The 26,006-nt window shown below is 40.2% G+C and overlaps 1 protein-coding gene across 3 annotated transcripts; it reads right to left on the bottom strand.

Annotated features, from left to right (window-relative positions):
* Positions 1 to 4,059: 4,059 nt before the first annotated feature.
* On the bottom strand, positions 4,060 to 24,803 carry LOC125389965 (GLIPR1-like protein 1). Of its 3 annotated transcripts, none has more exons than XR_015736732.1 (6): positions 24,490 to 24,803; positions 22,557 to 22,799; positions 15,410 to 15,453; positions 11,406 to 11,506; positions 9,725 to 9,810; positions 4,060 to 4,205 (listed from the first exon to the last, which is right to left on the bottom strand). XR_015736732.1 is itself a non-coding variant. In XM_087901983.1 (6 exons), the coding sequence occupies exons 1-6, from the start codon at positions 24,682 to 24,684 to the stop codon at positions 4,126 to 4,128; spliced, it is 729 nt and encodes a 242-aa protein (XP_087758109.1). In that variant the 5' UTR covers positions 24,685 to 24,803; the 3' UTR covers positions 4,060 to 4,125. The 3 variants fall into 3 exon arrangements, 2 of the variants coding, with proteins under 2 accessions (XP_087758109.1, XP_087758111.1); XM_087901983.1 differs by having other exon boundaries at positions 11,426 to 11,506; XM_087901985.1 differs by lacking the exon at positions 15,410 to 15,453.
* Between the last annotated feature and the right edge of the window lie 1,203 nt (positions 24,804 to 26,006).

The following is a 26,006-nucleotide window of genomic DNA, read 5'->3' as shown; positions in this document are numbered from 1 at the left end:
TAGGTTGTATGTGTTTTAACCTTCTGGACCACAGATATTGTATCTTATTCGTCTTTTACATGCACAAAGGACCTAGTAAACATCACCGATTAGGTCAGTGATACAAGGCTCACATATTTTACCTTTTCTAATCTTCGCACGTTAGCAGATTGTGTGTGTCTGGTGTAGGATGAATCCATTGAAAGACTGAGTGGATATGCAAATAAACATCACAAGTAAAACATGAGCTTCAAGTGAAAATTTTCTAGTGGCTGCAGATGGCTCTAGGGCAAGACTGCATACATGTTTTGCAAGCATGAGGTCCTGCTGGGCTGGTGGCCTTGTCAGAGGAGCAGCAGGTGGTAGTTGAAGTTCAAGATCTCAGCCCACCAGGAGGAGGCACCCTAATGGGTGAATCTCGGATAGGCAAGGCCCAAGAGCACAGACCCTGGAAAGTCTTTTGTTTCTGCTGTGCTTTTCCATGTTTGCTACTGCTATCTGACTCTGGTATTTGCATGGTGTGAATGGGTGTGGGGCTCTACTGCCTGTAATGCGGTGTGCTTATCTCATGGAAACATTTTGGCATTTTTACCTGTGGATGATTCTAAAGGTGATTTCTTATTATTCTGTACTACCTCACCGACAATAATAATGTTAGATTAAATAGTGTTTTGATGATTAACAATATAAGCAAGGAAGTGTCACAGAGCCAGAACACATGAGTTTCTATTGAGAGAAGACCTATGGACTGCGACTTAGGTTAATGATTGAGAAAGATAGTGTAGTCCTAGTAGCTTACCCAGCTTAAATTCTTTTAACCTTAATTTTGGGAGATGTGGTCAGAGGATTTCAAGTGCATCATTAACTGAAAAAAAAAACCACCTTAAAATAACTTCAAGTTAGATCAGATGTTTCGATAATAGCTTTGAGGTGGAAAACCCAAGAAGACAATCTAAGGTTTTAGGAAGACACATGGTTGAGTGAAGATCTTGTTGAGGTCAGGAAACAAGAACAAAGCAGTCCAATTATTACGAGCTGATGCACTTTTCTTGCTAGGGTTGGTTGATGACGAAAGGTGATGATTAATTCCTTGTACCCAGTTTTGCCCTCAGTCTCCTGATATAAAAACTATTTGTGATTGAGTGTGTTCCCTAAAGATTTAAAGTAGAGCTGGCTGATTCTTTTTCATATATAAAAGTACAGGTTAGTGATTCCTTTAAGATTACCTTTCAAGATAAGTAATGATGTAATTGGCTCTTTATTTGTTACTGCTAAATGTAGCCTGCCAGTAAAAGACCTGACAGAAGAATACCTTGCTTGCCTACACAGTTAATCTATAACAAGTTTCTTCAGAATGAATATACATGGGTTTTTGGGATAATTTGTTTTTCACATGTAATATGTAAAATGTAATATGTAAAGGTAATATGTAAAAACATGTAACATGTTTTACCTGTATTCATTTATAATCATTCACTTGAAAAACAGAATGTAATATCATTGTAATTCCTACATTGCCTGAAAAATGTGTTGAGATGTATAAGCTAGAGAAAAAAAGTATACAGAAAGAAGAGCATAGAAAGAGTTTTGCTATGTGAAACTTGGCAAAGTCCATAAAAGATGGGTTCTAAGGATTGACTGAGAAAAATCTACAAGAAGGGTCTGGAGGACCCTGGAGGAGGGTCCAGGAGCAGAGACGTCTCTAGCCACACAGATAGCACAAAGGTCACCAGGCTAGTAGGCATATTTGTTTCAGCTGTGGGCTTTTGCGTGCAGAAAACAGGTTTCACCACCCTCCTTTCTTGTGTGCTTTGCCTTCTAGGTTCCCTCTAATGCGTGTCTGTGAGCCCAAAGATCTCTATGTCCCCTACAGTTTAAGGAAAGCTATATTCACAGGACAGGAGGGTGCTCATGATTGTATCATCATCATCATCATCATCATCATCATCATCACCATCTATTACTGTTTATGTGCCTGTGTATTTTGAGCACTTGAACCATGGGACAAGCACACATGTATAGCTCAGAGGACAACTTTGGGTAACATTTCTCCCTTTTCCCCCTTTCGCGAACTGGAATTCAGCTCACCATGCTTGCTTTCAGGTTGCCATGCTTTTGCAGCAGGTACCTTGACCTGAGGCCTCACAGGCCTCTATGATCAGTTGCCTCGGAAACTGGTGGACTGCTTTCTGGTGTGTTTGTACCCTTTGCCTTCCCACCGCGGTTGAATGAGAATTTCTTCTGCTCCATGTTATTTGTTCCCATTTGGTGTCGTCAAGATCTGGAGGTTTTTAATAGATGTGTGGAGTTGTTCCATTTAGTCTTCCTTTCCCTGACGATTTAGGATATAGAGTGTCTTTGAATATGCTCCTCTCCCTTATTATTGAGGCTAAGGTCTTTGACCATTTTTCTCCTAACGAGTATAGCATTAATTCTTGAGTTTGAAGGGTTATTTGCATATTTTGGATAATAGTCACTTATCAGGTATGATTTTGAAAGTACTTTGTCTTTTTTTGCTTTTCTCAACAACTTAGGAGTGTTTTTAATTTCAATGACATATAGTTTATCTCAGTTCTTTCTGTCATGGGTCATGCCTTTGCTGTTGTGTGCAAAAATTCGGTGCCTAATAGATTGAGCTTGGAAGTATTTCTTTTTCTTATTGTTTTTTACAAATGGGGTAGACCATTATAATAGCACTCTTTTTTGTTTGTTTTATCAAGACGGGATCTCCTATGTTTCTCTGACTGTCCTGTGTTGAAGACTAGCTTGGACAAAACTCATCCATTTCAGGGTAGGCGTGTGAGGATTAGAATTGTTAAGCAAAAAGAACAGAGCTATAAGAGAAATAAGAGACAGAAACACAGAACAGCATTGGGAATACTGAATTTGCCTCATGTGTTTTCCACATGCTTAAGTACTTCTCTCCAAAAGGGGAGAGGGAGGCAACAGACTGCATTAACACGATGTAAGGAATAGACGTGAATTCTCCAACCTTCTGTCCAGGCGGAGCAGATTCACCCTACACCCAAAACACTAATTAACCACAGCCTAGGCCAGCATCTCTCATTTGTAGCCACACCTATTGTCAACAACTTTGAGAGAGTGAAACTAAGCTCAAACTCAGGACCTCCAGTTAAGGTAGACTCTGTGGGTCCTCACAGTTCTCGAACTCACTCTGTTGGCCAGGTTGACTTAAAAGAGGTTTAGCAACCTCTGCCTATGTACAATGGCATTCTTCAGTGTTTGTTAAATTTTGCTGGTAGAATTTATCTGGGCCTGGTGCTTTCTGTTTGGGTAATTAATTATTTCTTTAATTTATTTAATAAGCATAGGCCTATTCAGATTATCTGTTTCTTCTTGTAGGAGTTTAACTTGATGATTAAAATTTTATGAAAATTGGAAAACTTATTTTTTTATGTTCATTTAAGGAGAACAAACAAAGAATAAAGCTAAAAATACATAAATGTATGATTTTGTCCTGTGCATAGTAGGAGTATACTTCAACTTTGTTGACTCTTTTTCTCAGTCTGTTCCACTTTCTTTTTGGTGCATGTGTGTTCACGTGTGTGTAGATGTACATTTGTGGTGCATGTGCCTGTTTGTTGGCCCAAGATTGACTAAGATGTCTTCCTGTGTTGCTCCCCACCTTCTATTTTGAGGTACGGTCTCTCAGTTAAATTCTGAGCTTGCTGACTGGAGTCTATCTAGTTAGCCAGCGTGCTCTGGAAACCTCAGTCTCTACTTCCCACATGATGGGATTAGGTGGACTTCCACACCGACCCCGGCACCCATGGGTGCTGAGGATCCGAACTTTGGTCTTCACATGTGCACACACCCACTCATAGACACACATACATGTGCATTATCAGCAAACAACCTTAGGACATAAAAACACAGCCTTAACTTCATTCCTCTGCTTCCCAGTTTCTATACTACCTACTATCTATACATGCATATATTATATATGCTATATAGATGTATATATATATATATGTATCTTTTTGAATTGAAAGTAGATGTTGACTTTAAATTTTAGACAAGAATGTAGATAATGTAACAAGGAACTAAACAGATCATGAGTTTTAATTACTCAGAAAATAGTCTTTATTATAGCATTTAGAAATTTCTTCTGAATAGAAATAACAATTAAAATAGTCTATAAAAAATAAAACCTAGCGTGAGAAGATGGCATGCTCTCTGCTGAGTTGCTCTCCCAGTCACGTGACCTGTCAATAAAACACAATAATTAAAAGTTCAATTTTATTTCAAAAAGAAAAATAATTGAATTGTTTTATATGATTATCATGCATAAATTATGTAGTTTTAATGAAAGAAAGCTGCATGAAATGAAAAATTTGATTTTTTTCTAGTTTTTAAAATAATCAAGGTACAGAAGAATTTTGAACTTAAAAATGAAAAACTCTTGGGAATATACCCAAGAGATGCCCAATCATACTACAAAAGCATTTGTTCAACTATGTTCATAGCAGCACCATTTGTAATAACTAGAACCTGGAAACAACCTAGGTGCCCCTCAATAGAAGAATGGATAAAGAAGATGTGGCACATATATACTTTAGAGTTCTACTCAGAAGTAAAAACAATGACATCTTGAATTTTGCATGCAAATGGATGGAAATAGAAAACACTTTACTGAGTGAGGTAACCCAGACCCCAAAAGATGAATATGGTATGTACTCACTCATAAGTGGATTCTAGCCATAAACAAAAGGACATTGAGCCTATAATTTGTGGTCCTAGAGAAGCTAAATAAGAAGGTGAACCCAAAGAAAATCATATATTTATCCTCCTGGATATTGGAAGTAGACAAGATTGCCGGGCAAAAGTTGGGAGCATGGGGGTGGGGGTTGGGTGGGGGAAAGGAGAGATGGGGAAAGAGAAGGGAGAAGTGGAGGATTGGGGAGAGCTTGGGGGAATGGGATGGTTGAGATGGAGGAAGGGTGGATATGGGAGTAGGGAAGAAGATATCTTAATGAAGGGAGCCAATAACACTTTTACACTCAACAGAAATAGAATTTTAGACATCGGTCCTACCCAAAATGTTTCCTATTCTTAATTAAGGGAGCTATGTTAGGGTTGGCAAGAGACTTGGCTCTAGAGGGATTCCCAGGTGTCCAAGGGGATGTCCCCAGCTAGATCCTTGGGCAGCAGAGGACAGGGTGCCTGAACTGGCCTTATCCCATAGCCACACTGATGAATATCTTGCATATCTCCATAGAACCTTCATCCGGTGATGGATGGAAATAGAGAGAGACACCCACATTGGAGAACTGGACTGAGCTCCCAAGGTCCAGATGAAGAGCAGAAGGAGGGAAAGTATGAGAAAGGAAGTCAGTACCGCGAGGGGTGCACCCACCCACTGAGACGGTGGGACTGATCTAATGGGAGCTCACCAAGGCCAGCTGGACTGGGACTGAATGAGCATGTGATCAAACCGGACTCTCTGAATGTGGCTGTCAGTGAAGGCTGACTAAGAAGCCAAGGACAATGGCACTGGGTTTTGATTCTACTGCATGTACTAGCTTTTTGGGAGACTAGTCTGGATGCATACCTTCCTAGACCTGGATGGAGGTGGGGGAGTCTTGGATTTCCTACAGGGCAGGCTACCCTGCCATTTCTTAGGACTGGAGAGGGAGGGGAAGGGGAAGTGGGGAGAGTAGGAGGGAAATGGGAGGAGGGGAGGAGGTGGAAATTTTTAATAAATAAATAAATAAGAAATTTGTATAAAGCAGATATTATTTAAATGTGATATGTATATATATACACACACATATATAATATACACACATGTATATGCACACACAAAAGAGATATGGGAGACTGCAGTGGTTATGGTAAAAAATGTTAGTAATTTGGATACTGTACAGGAAGGACAAGTGGAAGAAATGTGAATATATCACTATTATCTTTAAGTTCTTTTGACTAGAAAATATGAACTTGCAAATAGGAGGTAAATAGCATATCACTTTTCAAAAATAACTTTTTATTAAATCTGCACTATGAGGTAATTTCAAATATATTTTAAAATAAATTATTATTTCAACATGGACTAACTCTGAACTCATTCGCTGGTGAATCTGGTAACACAGTCATGATACTGAACCCTAACGATTCCTGACTTAGATCATTGTGGGAATATCTGTGTTTCCTGCGTCCTGCGCATTGGGCCAGAAAGCCCTTTAGCCATCCCTTTCCAATTGATTATTCATTTTCCTCCAAAGGTATCCACCACAATAACTACAAACACAGATCAATTGTTCTGGATTTTAAACCAAATACAGATAGAATAATCTAGAAGGCTCTGGAATAAAGATGTAGCTCGCTTGGTACAGTGCTTGCCTGCCATGCATTTTGGTCCCTGTGTCAGTATGAACCAGGCGTGCTGGTTCATATTTGTAATCCCAGCACTCAGGAGGTGAAGGCAGGAAGGTCAGGAACTGAAGGTCATTGTTGGTTGCATGGGTAGAGGCCAGCCTGGGATACATGAGACCCTGTCACACACACAAAAGGTATTTTTGATATTTTCCATTTTGAATGGCATGTAAGTAGAAAATTAAGCAATCAACTGAAGAAATAACCTTCAGAATTGGATGGAAATATTTGCCAACTATACAGAGGATGAATATTGAGATTATTTGAGAAACTAAGACAACAAGAACAAGCAAATCGTCATAGAAAAAGAGTAAGTCAAATAACAAATTGGTATAAACTGAGTAGAGAACTCTCAAAGAAAATACAGGTAGATAAAACTTCTTCTAAAGATGTTCAATGTTATTAGCCACCAGGGGAACCCAAAATAAAAATATTTTGAGATTCCATCTTACCCTAGTCAGAATGGCTATCATTAGGAAATCAATAATGACAAATGTTGACTAAGATGTGGGGAAATATGCACCCTGTTCACTGTTGTTGGGAGTACAAACTGTGTAGACACTGTGGAAATCAGTGTACAGATCTCCAAAAATACTAGGAATAGAAACACCATATGACCCAGCTATTCCAGTATGGGACACACTCCCAACGGACTTCCTATTCTACTACAAAGAAACTTGCTCAGCCATGTTCACTGAACTCTATTTCCGGTAGTTGTGAAAGCAACCAGCCTAGCTACCTATAAATTGATGATTGGATAATGAAAACATGCTACATATATATGCAAGGAAATTTTGACAGTAGAAAAGTAAAAATACAAACATTTCAAGTTGGGAGATAGATCTGGAGGTAATTATGTTGAATGAGGTAACCCAGGAACAGAAACCCAAATGCCATGTGTTCTGATTCTAGCTTCAGGTCTCTAGTTTTGGAGTACCCATAGAACCTAGGAAACTATTACGAGGTGGGTGGGAGGTGGATGCCTTAAGGGTGGTGACTAACAGAATGGAGGGAAAATGAAAATGGAGGAGGACCACTGAAGTTGGAAAAGTTTAAGGAGGGAGGATGCTGGGGGGAGACCAGGTAAATGAATGGTGGTGGAGGGTTAACTAAAGCAAAGAGCATTTGAGAAAAGCCATATGGAAACATACTACCTTGTACCAAATATATGCATAGAGGAGAGCTTGAAGTGAGATACTGTCCATAGTTGGGAGAGTATGCTTCTCTCTTTTAGAAACGGCTCATTACATAAAATCTCAGGGCCCAGGGGTAAAAATGTCTCCTCATGATATTTGACTAGTGAGGTCCCAGAGGTCCCCCAAACAATACTGTCTCTTTTCATTCTTTTCGGCTCCCCATCAGAGTTATATGACAACATTCTACTGCTGAAGACACCACACATGTATGATGCATGATACAGAGAAAACAGGTTAAAATGGAGTTGGAAGTTTCCTTACTACTCGCTAGCTTTCATAGTCTGAGCAAATACTATCATGCAGGATGCTTGGAGAGAAAAGTCAACACAGTCTTCTGCGTTTGGCTTTAACAATCTAGGAAGCAATCTGCAGAAAAGACGTGCCTGCCCATGTGATGGTGGCACTGCCACTACAGAGGTAAACATTTGCTCTGTGATCAAATTTGCTTTAGACCTACTCCCTAGGAGAAAATCCATGGGTGGTCCTGCAATAGTGCTGTAAACCTGGTCGAAAAGTCGTGGCAGGGAGATCATCAGTTCCAGAAGGGAATGGTATTCATAGTGTCAGTCTGCTTTCCAAATATTTATGGTTAAACTCACAGGAAAATTATACTCTCCCCTTTCATCTCAGGAACTTCTCTTAGTGAATGTTGGAGAATGAAGAAAGTCAAAGCTGTACAAGGTATGAGGAATAAATCAGAGATGCGCGCTCAGCTCATCATACACTCCAAGGATCAGCAGCAGTGTGGAAAGGGGAGGGGAAGGAGGGTAAGAGTTTGGAGACAAGGAGAGGAAGAGTTCAGCATCATCTTTTGGACTAAACACGGCCACTGAACTCATCCCTTCTCAGCGCCTATGCATACCTACAGCGGATCTGCAAAATAATGGGCTTTCCAGCAGTCAAGTAGATTGGAGGAAGGAGTCAAGGGACCCTACCACTCACCCCTGAACTATATTCTACTGGTGGTTTCAGGGAACGAGGAATCACTGCCTTCAATTGTGTGCCCACTGATGACCTCAAGAGGCTCCAATGGGCATTTCCAATTCACTGGTCACATAGATGACTCTTGTTAAAGTAAATGGCTCACAGAATAAAAGTGTTAAGTCCTGAGTGTAAGGAAGGAACTGGTAGGAATGAGGGGCGTTTGGTGGGAATGAGGGGGAGAATGTGGGGGCGTAGAGTAATTAAAAGGATCATATAGAGTTATGAAGCTAACAAGCAGTAACTGCAATCAATGAAAAAGCTAAAGATGGAAGAGAAACATGTTTTTAGTCACAATTCTAGTAAAGACTGGTATTTAGCTCTGAAGGAGTCACTATTCTAGTAATAATTAAATAACCGTGGTTATAAGCATTTGCAAGTAAACATGTCAGGCAATAGCCATTTGAGCAGACCAGCAAACTTGATATCATTTGTATTTAATTTATTTTTGTCTTTTTACTTGAAAGGGGAAATATCTGTGGAGGGGGTTGTTGTGGTATATTATAAGATGTGTTACTTTTGTCTATGCTCTGGAGCATTTGTTTTAATGATGCAGAGATGTTTGCATTCTTTTATGTTGCATTGGTTTAACTCTGTGAAGCTGTGATACTTTGCCTGCCTAAAACACCTAACTAGTTTAATAAAGAGCCCAACAACCAATAGCCAGGCAGGAGAAAGGGTAGACAGGACTGGCAGATATAAAGAATAAATAGGGGAAATATGGGAAGAGAAGATCAAGGAATGAGGAGGAAAATATTAGGGGCCAGCCACCCAGCTACATAACAAGCCACAGAATAAGACATGAAGAAAGGTATACAGAAATAGGGAGAGGTAAAAGACCAGAGGCAAATACAGGTGGGATAGTTTAAAAAAACACTGGCTAGAAATAAGCCAAGCTAAGGCCGGGCATTCATAAGAAAGAATAAGTCTTCATATGTGATTTATTTGGGAGTTTGGTGGCAGCCCCCCAAACAAGTAAGAGGTTAAAAAAAATGACCAATTATAAGGGGGGTAATCATCTGTTTATAAATGATTTATGGTGAATGCTTTATGTTCTTATAGAAACAACCAAGACATCTAGAAATTCAAAGCAGAAAGGGCCGGATGTAAAAATAAAAATAAAGAAAATATTGAAACACCGTTGTCTAAATATAATGCTATGATTTTTTGCTTACGGCAGAGATTACTGATGCAGACATTTGTTTCACAAATGGAGCAGGATTCTCCTTTTATGTAAGGACTGGCGTTATTCACATTTCCGCTGCAAGAAGGAGAACATTCATGAGTCAATGATGCCTTTACATGTCTTTAGTCTACATTTATGCAAGCTGTTTCTGCCTTACAGTGAGCCACGAATGTGAAAAAGAAAAAGCAACAACATCCATGGTTCAGTAGAAGACTTGTTTCCTATGTACTAAGATGCCATCAAAACTCCCCCGTTCAACGTCTTTCCTCCTCCTTCCCTTACTCTTCTTTTTCTTCCCTTCCTTTATCTCTCTCTCCCTTTTCTCTCTCTTCTCCAACCCCCTCTAGCTTCTTCTTTCTTTTCAAAAGCCTAAATTCTAGGAAGTGATACTGTCCTTTAGTAATTTCCATCAATGATTAGTCTTTCTTGATTTCTTCTTAAGAAATATAAAGCTGTATGACAGCAATTATACAATGGGTTTTTTTTTTTTTGCAATGGGAGAAACTGTATTTGGCCTGAGCTGTTGGGGTGGTGTTTGTCCTTCTTGTTTTAGCTGCTCAATGAAAGGCAGAAGGAAGAACAGCAGTAAATCACATTTCCGTCTCCTCATACCTTATCTTACCTTCTCTTCATCACTTCCATATATTTATTTTTTGAGTTTTCATTTACAAATATCCATCTTTAAATTTTTGTTTCCTGAAGAATCACATTATCACCTGTTTAAATATTCCTTTTATGTTAGTAGATATTTGGGCTAGAGTTCTAAAATTTCATTTATATTTTATATTTTCAAATTATTTATATTTTCATTTGAGCAAGAGTTAACCTATAGCACATTTAAAATGACATTCTTTCCTCCAAAAGAAAGTGCCCTTGAGAAAATAATATTGCTCTTTTTCTTATTCTGTTGTTAACATTCATTAGAGTGGTGTTTGCTGACATTTTTGTTTTACATTTCAGTAATCTTCTGGCAGTTTTTATTATATTACCTTTGCCTCTATTCATGTGTGTGTGTACATGTGTGTAAAGACCAATGTTGGGCATCTTTCTCAGTGACTCTGGAGCATGCTTTCTGAGACAGTCTCTTTGTGACCCTGACCCTGTGGCTCTTTGACTGGCTAGGCCAGCAAGCACCAGGCATCTTCCTGACTCTGCCTATTTCATACTGGCAGTGCTGGTGTGCCCATAGTGCTGGCCTTTTATGTAGGTGTCAGGGACCAAACTCAGGTCCTAATGCTTTCCAGACAGACATCTTACTAGTTGAGTCATTGTCCCAGCCTCTACTATTTAGACTTAAGAAATAACTTCTCTGAGAGGAGGGACTTTTCATTTAGGCAATACTTTGTCACTATTCTATTTTCACTTCTAAAATTAGTTTTGCAGAGGGAGTCGTCATCAAAAATACTCTAGGGTCTAGGGTAAGATTCTGTTTTGTGAACATTTGGGGTTTTTTTGGTTGTTGTTGATTTCCTTTGAGACAGGGTCTTTCTATATAGTACTGGCTGGTCTAGAACTTATTGTGTAGACAAAACTGGCCTGGAACTCACAGAGATTCAACCATTTCTGGTTCCTGGGTACTGGAATTAAAAGTGTACTTTGCCGTACCCAACTTTGTAAACATTTGTTATTAACTTAGAACTTTTATTTTTTTTTTTAGCAAATTAACTTACGCTGGTGCATAATTACATACAAACAGTGCAGCTGATCTTCCCAAGATACGAGGACAATCCGCAACTGCACATCCAACTTTAAGTGAATTGGCCCAAACGACCTATAGTAAAAGGAATTGAGAAGTAACAGATTAAAACATTCCATGTAATCCCATCAACTGGACCCTGTATGCTACAAGTCTCACTCTGCCCCCAAACCCTTCTGTCCTTTTGCAATCTCAGAGGAGCTCTGAAAGACAAGCTGCAATTATACAAAGAGGAGCAAGAGAGGAACTCTGAAGCACAGGCTCTGACTACATAGAGTTGACCAAAAGAGTGAGCCAAGAGAGCAGACCAAGAGAGCAGGCCCAGAGAGACCTCCAGGGCTCTCTGAGGCACAGACAGTGACAAGTACAGAACAGGCTATGAACAGTTTCCAAAGACACAGACAGATACCGCAAGGATTGGATCAAGAGGCAAAGACACTGCCAGCATCATTTTGAGGTGTGAAGGGCCGCATCCACATGCCCCATTACAAGATGGCGCTGACATCCGGTTTCACCGCCAGGTGAATGCACATGTGCTAGGTAACTTTCCACTGAGTCCCCGCCTACTCCCGAGGCATCATGTGGGATAATGGACAGTTGACCAATCCAAGAGCGACACGTTCGAAGCAAGGACTGTTTCCTATATAAGGGATGGGTTCCTTCATATCTGGGTCTCTGCCATGTTGGCTGATGCTCTCTCTCCCAAGGGGCATTAAAACTTTTCTGCAGAAGGATCCTGTGTCCCGCGTGGTTCTTGCTGGCGAGACGGTAGTGTGGGGCATTTGGTGCTGATACCCGGGAAGAAAAACTCTGCACCGCCGGAGACCAGGAGGGATTCAGAACTGCAGGTCTGCATGCTCAGAGAGGTATGACTCTGAAGTTCAGATAGCATATCAGAAACTGAGCAGCAGTGGGAGGTTGTGCGCGCGCACCCAGGTAAGTAAAAAATGACCCCCCGGTGGTTCTAAAAATGGGGGAGAAGACTGATCTACAAGGTCAAAAGCTTTATGTTTTGTTGTTCATGTTGTCTTTTGTGTACCGGACAGGAGAAAGATATTTAAATTTAGGAACTGCTAAGGATATGATGTTTTGGAAAAGAGGTTCTGTTTTCGTCTCCACAGAAAATAAGAGCCTAAAGGTGTACTTGGAATTTATGTGGTTTGAATCACCGAGACCTCCTGAAATGTTGTAGTGTATACCCCTAAAATGCAACGTCCCAATTCAGCAGGAAATAACCACAGAGATTGACAACGCCCAAATTTCCTGAAAGATTAAATGAGGTCATTTCAATGGTTGCAGAGCAGCAAATCTGCTTCTCTGAGTTCCGCTTTGCTCCATGCACTGGTTTGGGCTCGGAGTGGGTGCAGCTGCGGCTGGAGGGCGGCTGGAGCGGAGCTTTGCTCGGTGGCTATGGTGGGGGGCACGTTGCGCCGGCTCAGTTGGTGCCTGGCCTGGAGGGTGTCACAACAGTACCGAGAATGAGAGCGGTGCCACAAGCTGCCAGGCCAGAAGGCTTGCAATGTACCTAAAACTGTGAGGGTCTCTGAGGCTAAAATGGCTCTGGTTCCACTTGGCTATACTAAACTATGCTGACTTCAGGCAGGACTGATCGTAATTATCATAATAAAAGCGCAATTAAGGTTTAGACGCAGTAAACCTTACATCTACATAGTGCGACTTAAGTTTTTAAGAACTGCTTAGCATTTTAAGAACTCAAGTCCTCCTGAAAGATTACTGTATATACGCTTGGCTTATCTAATGTTTCAGGATCCGCAGGGAGGTGGATGCGAAAAGCCCTTGGATTTTACTGTGGCACATGTGTTGAGAGTTTGCTAATAAGGAAGCGGCCCTGTTCGCCGCCTCTCCCATCAGCCCCTTGAGCCTCAGTGGCTCTGGCGCGGACCTTGAGATATTGCCAGCCTGTGCCGCCTCGGTCTGGGTGTCGGCTCCCGCCACACTCCCCCACCAACACAGCGCAGAGAACTAGGCTAGACCCGAGGGGAAGGCAGGGGCGCCTGGGGGTGGAGCCGCCACTTCCTGGCCTGGGACACACGGAGCCTTGCAGTGAGCAGGCCCAGGGCCGTGCGCAGCCCTTGGATGGCGGGGCGGGCTCTGGAGCCCGAAGCCACCGTACCCGACAAGGAATATGGGAGCCAATAAATCTTAAACCTGATATCAACAAACAGGGACTGGGTTTTTCCTAGGCGCCACTGGGACAGCACGGCCTATACCATGGAAAACAGAGACCCTCAATCAGTTATCTACCACAGTGGCTACAGCCCTGGATCAGCAGGCTACCATAGATACATCTATTAGAGGTAGAATAATGGTTCTTAATCAAATAATTGACCTAGTACAAGAACAGGTGGATATCTTATGGCAGCCTGCCCAATTGGGCTGTGAATGGAAAACTCCAGCCTTATGTGTGACCAGTGTACCATATGAGAACTTTATAAAAGTGGCTAACTTGTCCCGAGAATTGTCTTTGTATCTTGCAGGAGAATTTTGATGATTTGCTGTCCTCCTTGAGACGGTCCATCGTGACAATCAACTCCACGCGAGTGGACATAAGCTTGGCCATAGAATTCCAGTCCTGGGTAGTGTCCTTCATCCCCTACTTCAAAGAATGGGTGGGGGTGGAAGTGTTTTGGAGCAGCCCTATGCTGTGGAATAGTGTTTCTCCTCTGGATGGTCTGCTGACTCAAATCCCAAAGTCATAGGGACAAAGTGGTTATTGCACCAGCGCTGGCTGCCCTGGAACAGGGAGCCTCTGTTTATGTGTGGTTATCTATGTTGAAGCAGTAAAGTTTATGCCAACCAGCTCCTGCACCCCTAGGACAGTGGTCCATGGCACAGGGTGGAGTGTTTGGCTTAGCTAGCCCTGAAGGTTGTCGAGCTAAAGAGCATCGCACAGAGAATGACCCTCTCTGAGAGATATGTCGCCCTGCATAAGGGTTTCCTGCCGCATATTCCCTCTCCCAGAAAAATGGCAGAGGGCAGGCTGGATAAGTTCCAGGTGTCATGAGTCTAGGGGCAGATTCCGTGTAAGCCCATTTTAATGTTTCCACTTTGGGAAGTGCGACCTCTATCTTTACCTTCTGAGGGAGTTGCCTTTCTGCAAAGAAGTAAAAATAGGGGGAGATGTGAAGGGCCACATCCACATGCCCCATTACAAGATGGCGCTGACATCCGGTTTCACTGCCAGGTAAACGCACATGTGCTAGGTAACTTTCCACTGAGTCCCTGCCTACTCCCGAGGCATCATCTGGGATAATGGACAGTTGACCAATCCAAGAGCGACACGTCCAAAGCAAGGACTGTTTCCTATATAAGGGATGGGTTCCTTCATATCTGGGTCTCCGCCATGTTGGCTGATGCTCTCTCTCCCAAGGGGCATTAAAGCTTTTCTGCAGAAGGATCCTGTGTCCCACGTGGTTCTTGCTGGTGAGACGGTAGCATGGGGCATGGAGGAAGAGATGGGTAGGCGCCAGTGCAAGAATTCATTCAGCAACCTAAAAAGCAACATGGTAACACCAGAGCCTAGTGATCATACAACAGGAAGACTTAATCATCCTAACACAGAAAAAGTAGAAGAAAATGATTTTAAAGATAACCTTATGAGGATGATGGTGGCCTTTAAAGAAGAAATAAAAAAATCCCATAAAGAAATGGAGGAAAACACAAACAAAAAATTGGAAGAAATCAATAAATTTATCAAAAAAACCAAAGAAAAACAAGAAAAAACAAACAGGTGAAGCAAACAGTTCAGACAGGTGAAGACTGAAATAGAGGCAATAAAGAAAACTCAAACAGAGGGAATTCTGGATATTGAAAATCTGGGTAAATGAATGGTAACTTCAGAGGCAAGCATAACCACCAGAATACAAGATATAGAAGAGACAATCTTAGGTGTTCAGGATACTATAGAGGAAATAGATTCATCGGTCAAAGAAAACATTAAGTCCAACAAATTCTTACCACAAAGCATCCAGGAAATCTGGGACACCATGAAAAGACCAAACCTAAGGATAATAGGGATAGAAGAAGAAGAAGAAGAAGAAGAAGAAGAAGAAGAAGAAGAAGAAGAAGAAGAAGAAGAACTCTAGCTCAAAGGCACAAAAAATATGTTCAACAAAATCACAGAAGAAAATTTTCCCAACCTAAAGACGGATATCCCTATGAAGGTACAAGAAGCTTACAAAACACCAAAGAGATTGGATAAAAATTTCCCCTTGCCATATAATAATCAAAACATGAAATATACAGAATAAAGAAAGAATATTAAGAGCTGCAAAGGCAAAAAGTCAAGAAACATATAAAAACAGACTTATCAGAATTACACCTGACTTCTCAATGGAAACCCTACAAGCCAGGAAGTCCTGGACAGACATGCTGCAAACACTAAGAGATCACAAATGCATGCCCAGACTATTATACTCAGCAAAGTCTTCAATCACCATCGATGGAGAAAACAAGATATTCCATGACAAAACAAAATTTAAAAAATACCTAATCACAAATCTAACCCTACAGGAAGTACTGTAAGAAAAACTCCAACCCAAAGAAGTTAACTGCACACACAAAAACACAGGCAACAGATAACCTCACACCAGCAAACTCCAAAGAAGGGAAACACACAAATACTACCACTGGGAAAAAAACAGGAGTTAACAATCATTGCTCATTAATATCTCTTAATACCAATGGACTCTATTCATCTGTACAAAGACACAGGCTAAGAGAATGGTTACAAAAGTCGGATCCATCCTATGCTCTATACAAGAAATACACCTCAACCTCAAAGACAGACATTACCTCAGAGTAAAGGGTTGGGAAAAGACTTTACAATCAAATGGACCTAAGAAAAAAGACAGGTGTAGCTATCCTAATAGCTAACGAAATAGACTTCAAACCAAAATAAATCAGAAGAGATAGAGAAGACACTTTATGCTCATAACAAGAACAATTCATCAAGATGAAGTCTCAATCCTGAATGTCTAATACCCCAAATACAAGAGCACTCAGATATGTAAAAGAAACATTACTAAAGTTTAAACTGCAAATCGAACCACACAAACTAGTAGTAGGAGACTTCAACACTCCACCCTCCACAATGGACAGGTGACAAGAGAGAAATTTAACAGAGAAATAAGAGAACTAACAAATGTCATGACACAAATGGACTTAACAGACATCTACAGAACATTCCACCCAAACACAAAAGAATATAACTTCTTCTCAACACCTCATGGATCCTTCTCTAAAATTGACCACATACTCGGTAACAAAGCAAACCTCAACAAATAAAAAAAATTGGAATAACCCCCTGTATCTTATCAGATCACCATGGTTTAAAGTTAGCATTTAACAGCAACACTAATTGCAAAAAACCTAGAAACTCATCAAAATTGAACAGTGCTCAATTGCACCACCCCTGGGTCAAGGAAGAAATAAAGAAAGAAATTAAAGGCTTCCTAGAATTCAATGAAAATGAAGGCACAGCTTGCCCAAAAATATGGGACACTATGAAAGCAGTGCTAATAGGAAAGTTCATAGCATTAAGTGTTTATATGAAGAAAGTGGAGAAATCCCACACTAGTGACTTAACAGCACTGAAAGCTCTAGAACCAAAAGGAGCAGACTCACCCAGAAGGAGTAGACAATAGAAAATAATCAAATTAAGGGTTGAAATCAATAAAAATAGAGACAAAGAAAACAATACAAGGAATCAATAAAACAAAGAGCTGGTTCTTTGAGAAAACCAACAAGACAGACAAACTCTTATCCAAACTAATCAAAAAGTAAAGAGAGAACATCCAAATTAACAAAATCAGAAATGAAAAGGGGGACATAGCAACAGACACTGAGGAAATCCAGATAATCATTACAAAAATCTATAATCCAGAAAATTGAAAAATGTAAAAGAAACTGAAAATTTTCTGGATAGGTACCACATACCAAAGTTAAATCAAGACCATGTGAACAATTTAAATAGACCTATAACCTGCAAGGAAATAGGAGTCATCAAAAGCCTTCCAAGCCGAAAAAGTCCAGGGCCAGATGGTTTTAGTGCAGAATTCTGCCAGAACTTCAAAGAAGAGCTAATACCTATACTCCTCAAATTGTTCCATATAAGAGAAGCAGAACGAACATTGCCAAACTCTTTTCATGAGGCTACATTTACCCTGATACCAAAACCACACAAAGACTCAAACACAAAAGAGAATTACAGAACATTCACACTAATGAACATAAATGCAAAAATGCTTGATAAAATTCTGAATTCAAGAACACATAAAAAAATCATCCACCATGATCAAATAGGCTTTATTCCAGAGATACAGAAATGATTCAACATATGAAAGTTTATCAATGTAATCCATCATATAAATAAACTGAAAGAAAAAAATGATCATATGACCATATGATCATCTCACTAGATGCTTAAAAACAATTCAACAAAATCCAACACTCCTTCATTATAAAGGTCTTGGAGAGATCAGGGATACCAGGAACATATTTAAACATAATAAAAGCAATATACAGCAAGCCAATAGTCAACATCAAATTAAATGGTGAGAAACTCAAAGTGATTCCATGAACATCAGGAACAAGACAAGGCTGTCTACTTTCTCCATATCTATTCAACATAGTTCTTGAAGTTCTGGCCAGAGCAATAAGACGACAAAAGGAGATCAAGGGGGTTCAAATTGGAAAGGAAGAAGTCAAACTTACACTATTTGCAGATGATATGATAGTATATTATATACTATCGTATTATCAAATACATAAATGACCCCAAAAACTCTACCAGGGAACTCCTACAAGTGATAAATACCTTCAATACTGTTGCAGGATACAGGATCAACTCAAAAAAATCAGCAGCTCTCCTATGTACAAATGATAAAGAAGCTGATAAAGAAATCAGAGAAACATCACCCTTCACAATAGCCACAAATAACATAAAATATCTCGGGGTAACACTAATCAAAGAAGTGAAAGACCTGTTCAACAAGAACTTTAAATCTTTAAAGAAAGAAGTTGAAGAAGATACCAGAAAATGGAAAGATCTTTCATGCTCTTGAATAGTAGGATCAACAATAAAAATGACAATCTTACCAAAACAATTCAATGTAATCCCCACCAAAATTCCAACACAATTCTTCACAGACCTTGAAAGAACTATAATCAACTTCATATGGAAAAACAAAAAGCCCTGGATAGCCAAAGTAATCCTTTACAATAAAGGAACTTCCATAGGCATCAGCATCCCTGACATCAAGCTCTATAGAGCTATAGTAATGAAAACAACATGGTATTGACATAAAAACAGACACACTGAGACATGGAGTCATATTGAAGTCCCGGATATTAATCCAAACACCCATGAACCCCTGGTTTTTGATAAAGAAGCTAAAATTATACAATGGATAAAAGAAAGCATCTTTAACAAATGGTGTGGGAATAACTGGATATCAACATGTAGAAGAATGCAAATAGAACCATATCTATCCCCATGCACAAAACTCAAGTTCAAATGGATTAAAGACCTTAATATAAATCTGACCACACTGAACCTGGTAGAATAGAAAGTGGGTGGAAATGGGAGGAGGTAGAAATTTTTAATAAATAAAAAGAAAAGAAAAAAAAAGAATAGAATGTGGGAAGTAGCCTTCAATGCATGGACACAGGAGACCACTTCCTAAGTACATCACGAGTAGCACAGACACTGAGACCAACAATAAATAAATGGGACCTTCTGAAACCGAGAAACTTCTGTAAAACAAATGGTACAGTCAATAAGACAAAAAGGCAACTTACTGAATGGGAAAAGATCTTTACTAACCCTACATCAAACAGAGGACTGATCTCCAAAACACATAAAGAACTCAAGAAAGTAAACATCAAAATTCCAAATAATCCAATTAAAAAATGGGGTACAGAACTAACAGAGAATTCTCAACAGAAGAATCTCAAATGGTTGAAAGATACTTGTGGAAATGTTCAACATCCTTACCCATCAGGGAAATGCAAATCAAAACAACTCTGAGATACCATCTTACACCGGTCAAAATGGCTAAGATCAAAAACACCAAGGATAGCTTATGCTGGAGAGGATGTGGAGTAAGGGAAACACTCCTCCATTGCTTTTGGGAATGCAAACTTGTACAATCACTCTGGAAATCAATATGGCAGTTTCTTAGAAAATTGGGAATCAACCTACCTCATGACTCAGCACTACCACTCTTGGACATATATCCAAAGGATGTTCAACCATACTACAAGGACATTGATTCAACTATGTTCATAGCAGCATTCATTATTTATAATAGCCAGAACCTGGAAACAACCTACATGCCTCTCAACTGATGAATGGATAAAGAAAGGGAAGGGGGAGGAGAGCTAGAGGAAATGGGATGGGATAGCCAAGATGGGGGAAGAACAGAAACAGAGAACAAGGAAAGAGGTATCTTGATTAAGGGAGCCTTTGTGGGGCTAGCAAGAAACCTGGCACTAGAGAAATTGTTAGGAATCTACAAGGATGACCCAAGCTAAGACTCTAACCAATAGAGTAGAGGGTGCCTGAACTGGCTTTGCCCTGTATTCAAATTGATGATTATTATTCATATCGGGAAACTTCATAATTCATACGTGATTGGTATTCAAAAGAGCATGAGGTAAGGCACAATTAGCCTTAAAATGGTCACTACTTTCATTTTTGTGTGCCATATTTTAAAAGCAAGAACTCAAAGAAGCTAACAAATTCTAAGTAACTTAACTTAGTGGCACTATATTAACTCAATAATAAAGCTCAATACATCACAAAGTAAACTTTCATCTACTTGTTATATATAATGACATAGATAAAAACATGATTAGAAATATAGAAATGAGTCATAATGAAGGCAAGAATCAATCCACTTAAATGAGCACACAGTAAAAACACTAAGATAACAATTACTGATGGATTTTACACGCTTTAAAAGCTGACCAAGAGATTGAATATATTTGGTATCTTTATTTAAAATGCTAAAATAGCTGGGTGTGGTCATGCCTTTAATACGAACACTTGAGAAGCAGGGACAGATGGATTTCTGTCATTTTGAGGATAACTTTGTCCACAGAGTAGACCTGCCGTGGTTACACATAGTAAGACCTTATCAAAAAACAAAACAAAACAAAAAGTTTAAAAGAAACAAACTTATAAAAATGTAAATTTTAGTGTTAAGACTGAAAAAATTAAGTCAACCCCAATAGATACAGCCTGTACTTTTTTTTTTTTTTGATTTTAGGTGGGTGAATCTGCCTGATAATGCCTTCTATCTACCCCCTTTCGACTCTGCAAATCCAGTCCACATCCCACATTTAGTGTCTGACCTCTTCTGGCCACCCTACTATGTGAATCCTCACTTTCATGGTCTGACCAGGACAGGCACCAGGAATTCTCATCCTACCTGCCCATCTGATACAATATTCTAATTTCTCTACCTATCAGATCCTCATTGACTATGAACCATTTCCCACTCCAGATCTAGCCCCAAACTTGAGGCTTGGACTAGGGCATACCTCCTGCAGGTCACGCCAGCCCCTATGTACAACTGACTTCATTCCATTTCAGACATGTCTAACCTTTAGTCCCAGATGACCTGCAGACCACCAACCCCTTTTGTCCCCATCAGACACAGAACTAACAAAAGAGATCCACATGCTCATGTCTCACCACAAACACGCAGTATAAAAGATCAAGGCAATAGCTGCCTTCTTTCCAAATCCACCAGTCACGTGGAAATGTTTGCCCTTGAGAATTCCCTGAATGAACTTCAGGATACAGAACATAAAAAAATAAAACCATAAACTTTCTCAAAGAATGCACGGAGTTTAAAAAAACATAAAGAAAACAGCTCAATGAACCTAAAGAGAATGAATTGAGAAAGCATAAATGCCCAAGCGATACAACTATAAACCGGATGGAGATGATTAAACTAATCCAGAATTTGACAATCTCAGGTCAATGGTATGGAGCTGGTCTTCAACAAGGTCATAGAAGAAAACTTTTCTAAACTGAAGAAGGAAATTCACATCCAGCTGTAAGAAGTCCACAGAACACCAAATACACAATAAAGAGAGGCATGGAAGAGAACTGAAGTCGAAAGGAAGATGGGTTTGAAAAATTAGAAATCTAATTAGAAACCTCAAGTCGAATGACTCAAACAGAAGATAGGACAGTAGGATTGAATGACAAATCAGAGTTTCTAGGCAAGATATGGAGAGAAGACAACAAATTAAAAAAGAATACAGGAAAGGAACATACAGGAAATGTGGAACATCATGAAAAGACTCATGACTCATAAAATAGAGGAAGGAGGATAAGCTTGCGGCAATGGCCTAGAGAACTTCTTCAACAAGTCATAGATAAAAACTTCCCCAAACTGAGAAAGACACACCAATACAAATATAAAAAACACACAAGTTACCAAACAGACAAATCAAGAAAAGAATCTCCCCATGGCATATCGTAGTTAAGACACTAAGTACACAGAACAAAGAAAGAGTATTGAGCACAGCTGGAGAAAACCACAAGACACATATAAACAAAAAACCCATTAGAACAACAGCTAATTTTTTCAACAGAACAGTTGAAATCCAGAAGAGCCTGGGGCGGTGCACTCCATGTCTTAAAGGACCATCACTACCAACTTAAAACTAATGTACCTACAAAACCTGTCTGCCACTGTTGAAGGAAAACAAAAATCTTTCCATGATATAAAGAGCCTTAAAATGTTTTATATACAAAAAAGTTTTATACCCAACAGATAAGCCTAAAAAAAAGATGTGAAGGGGCTGGAGAGATGATGGCTCAGTGGTTAAGAGCACTGAGTTCAATTCAGGTTAAGGTCCTGAGTTCAATTCCCAGCACCCACATGTTGGACTCACAGCCATCTATAATGAGACCTGGCGCCCCCTTCTGGCATGCAGGCACCCATGGAAGGAATGCTGTACACATAATAGATAAATAAATCTTAAAAAAAAGATATGAAGCAACATTTCGAGTTGAAGAGAGGGATAAAAAATGTTTCTTGTAATTAAAATGAACACAAGAATTAGTAACCCGTTAAGTACCTACCTGTGTATAATGGCCACAAGTTTTGGAGCAAGTCCTATTCTCAAAATTATAATGCTCACTTTCATTATACCAACGAGAAATAATTTGCTTTGGTGTACTCTTTCTTTCACCCAGATACATATTTTCTCCAAGAAAGTCATAACGCTTTGTGCAGGCATATCGTTTTTTAGTACATGGATTATGTGAAAATTTGCACTTCCTGGTCCACGATTTGGCCACTTTTGCTAATGCCTTGTCCCAATCCTGAAAAAAAAAAAAAGAAACCAATTAAATTGATTAACACATATTTGTTTACAATGAAATCATTCTGATAAATGTAATACATTAAAATTTCAGTTAATTTTAGCTATTTAGTGAAAATGGCATTCTTTAAAAAGTGTTTGTTGTAGTAGTTTTTTTTTTTTAACTACAATCAAATACCTGAAATAAACAGCTCAAATAAGAAATTATTTTGAAATCACTATTTCAGAGGGATCAGGACATGGTGGTCACTTGGCACCATGTTTCTGGGCCTGTCATGAGTTAAATGTCAGGAGCATCTTCATGGTGAATAGGAACAAGGGGCACAGGAAGTGGCCCCAAGCAAGTCCCAGCAGCCCTCCCCAGTCCCAGTTTCTGTAAAGACTAGCAATGGCCCTCCAGACTGTAAGCTATCCTGGGAAAACAGAACAGGTTATCACTCTGCTCTGACATCAAAGGCCTCAACTCAACTTCTCTTTGCAATAGTTTTCTGGGTTTGTTGTTTTTTTTTTTTGTTTTTTCCTATTTTTTCCCCTGCCTCCTGCTTCAACTTCTTTATTTTTCTATCATTAATAACCACTTGCTTTTCTACCTAGATGTCCTGGTTAGTTTTGTTGTTGTTGTTGTTTGCTTGTTTGTGTTAACTTGCTACAAGCTAGTGCTCGGCAAACAGAGGAACCTTAATGATGAAATGCATTCCTCTGAGTGCTTGTAGCAAGTCTGTAGGAGATTTTCTGGGTTAACGATTGATGGAAGAGGACCCAGGCTTCTGGGGACAGTGCCAGCCTTGGGCAAATGATCCTGGGCCATGTGAGGAAGGAAACAAGCTGAAGCTCACTCATCCTGAACAGAGGGAGGAGGGCCTTGATCCTGCCTCAAAGCAGTGTGGTACAGACTTCTTTGACTCCCCATGGGAGACTATACCCTCTCTGAGGAGCAGACACTGGGGTGGAGTGGGTGTCGGGAATGGGGGGTAGCGGGATGAGGGGAGGGAATTAGAACTGGAATTGATATGTAAAATTAAAAAAAAAAACAAAATTAAAAAAAAAGGAAGAAAGCCGAACACACCATAGGGAGAAAACCAGAGAGCAGCATTCCTTTATAAATACTGCTTAAGTTTCTGCCTTGAGTCCCTGCCCTGAAGTCCCCTCATGAAGGGCTTTGAGGTGTAGGGTCAAATAAATACATTCCTCCCTAAGTTGCTTTTGGTGATTTGGTAATAAAAAAACAAATTAAGATACCAGGCATTACCGTATGCTTCCCTCGTACCCGTCACCGTCTTCTGGCTAGCTCGAGTGACAGGGGCCACCTCTGCCGTCTTTGTTCTCATATCTGCATTACTCCTATCAACAATCCCTCCCTATAACCCCTTTTCACGGTCTCTTGATCTAAGAAAGCTCTTCAACTGATGTCCGTCTTAGTCAAAATCGACAATGAAACTAGACCACATCGCAGTGGTCCTTGAGGCTCTTTAAAGTCCCTTATCTTTGCTTCTATGTTGCTCCTACACGGCCATGACTTATTAAACACAGAATGCCTGCTTGGCTCTGGGACAGCAACGCTGTGCCTATTTTAATTAATTGCAGAATCATATGAGATGCAGTTGAACGACAAAAAAGAACAAACGGTTGATTTAAGAGCCCTCTTCTGCTTAAACTCATCCTTCTGGACGGCACCTCGGTCCCCAACTCACCAGGTAATGCATATTGGCTGCCGAGGGCTTCACCTTGTCTCGCATTTCATTATGGCTGTCGATACATTCTTGTATAAATCCCGGGTCATAGATAGTTGGCAGTTTGGGAACTTTGGCCAGTGTCTTGGAAAGTTTGCTGGCTACCAAACATAGGCCTAGTGTCCAGAAACACTTAAGTTTCTTCGTCAGGGCCATGGAAGGATATAGGGTATAGCCCTGGTGAATATGCCTGAACAGGGATCAAACTCTACCCTGGCTCTGCCTTCTGATTAGGCTGGCCTGCTGTGGAGTGAACAGCAGACTGCTTCCCTGGCTTCAGCGTTACCATGGAGACCGATGCCCAGGGAGTTCTGAGCCAGTAAGTCTCACACTCTCAGGGAAAGCCTGAAGCGCCCTCTGCTGCACAGTTCTTAGCGACCAACTTGCTTTCTGAAGAGCTAATCTCCTCACAGAAGAGAGTGTCTGGATTGTGAAAGAGGATGTTACAGGGTGCTGAAGATGGCTCAGGCCCATGCAAACCAACTCTAGGGACCTTCCTGCACATATTGGAGCAGATGGCTGGAGTAGACCGTTTCATCACTGCACTCAGGAGGCAGGGAAGGAGCAGGGAGGTCTCTGTAAGAGTGTCTGAGGCCAGCCTGATCCACACATCGATTCCAGGCTCGTGAAGAGCTGAGATCCTGTCAGGCTGGGGGCATAAGAGCAAATAATTTACGAGTTTTTTAGAGTCTACTTTTAATGCTTAGCTTATTTATTCTTTTAAAGTAAAGTGCATATTATTTTGTCCCTTTCTTCAGACTCTGGGAACACGGACTTGGCAACTGGCGGACCCCGTGGCATCCCTTAGCCTTCAGTTATTACCTTGTCAAACATTTAGGATTTTGCCTCTATTTCCTTCTGAGTGATCATCTGGAAAGACGAAAATTCTATAGGCTTGTGGAAAATCACAGCCAAAGATTTTCTTCTGGCAAAATTCTTACCTTCTGATAATTTAGAACTTACCTATTGGATGGATGCTGGCAGATTCTAGATTATCTGTATTCTGAAGACGAGGGCGCTGAATCCAGTGCTTGCTCCCTTCCCTGGAAATCAAGCAGAAGTCCACTCGCTTTGGCTTAATGATTTAAATCTATTTGTCAGTTGCTGTTGTTCACTAATAGACCAGAAGCTTTCTGTAACATCTAATCATATTTTTTTCCCAGTATTTCTAGGTACATATCTCTACTACTCAGGTTGTTTAACTTAGTATTTAGGTTATTTCCAGGGCCACTTAATTGAAACAAATACACATTTACGCTCACCGACTGTTCTGTCCCAGTCAGTTAACCTCACCAGCAAAACAAATGACTAAAAAGTTATTTCTGCAGTACCAGTCACCATTTATTTTTAGCAGAAAGCAGAAATTAAGTTATGAGATGAAAACAGAAACAAACAAACACAACAACAACAAATCCGAAGATCCTAACAGGATATCTATGGAGCAAGAGAGGACGTGTTTCTGATTTATTGTCTGCTGA

The sequence above is a fragment of the Myodes glareolus genome, chromosome 26 (assembly GCF_982192425.1).
Source record: "Myodes glareolus chromosome 26, mMyoGla1.1, whole genome shotgun sequence".
In the NCBI taxonomy this organism is placed as follows: Eukaryota; Metazoa; Chordata; class Mammalia; order Rodentia; family Cricetidae; genus Myodes; species Myodes glareolus.
The sequence above is the reverse complement of the archived record's forward strand: the minus strand, read 5'-3'. Positions and strand labels throughout refer to the sequence as shown.

What these genes read in the sequence shown, in the direction of transcription:
- LOC125389965 (XM_087901983.1), bottom strand. Translation starts at nt 24,684, where the DNA reads ATGGCCCTGACGAAGAAACTTAAGTGTTTCTGGACACTAGGCCTATGT. An exon ending in CTTGTGGCCATTATACACAG is followed by an intron (nt 15,454 to 22,556) that starts GTAGGTACTTAA and finishes TATTATCCTTAG; the next exon opens with GTTTGGTCTTTTCATGGTGT. An exon ending in GAAGATCAGCTGCACTGTTT is followed by an intron (nt 9,811 to 11,425) that starts GTATGTAATTAT and finishes TCCTTCTTGCAG; the next exon opens with CGGAAATGTGAATAACGCCA.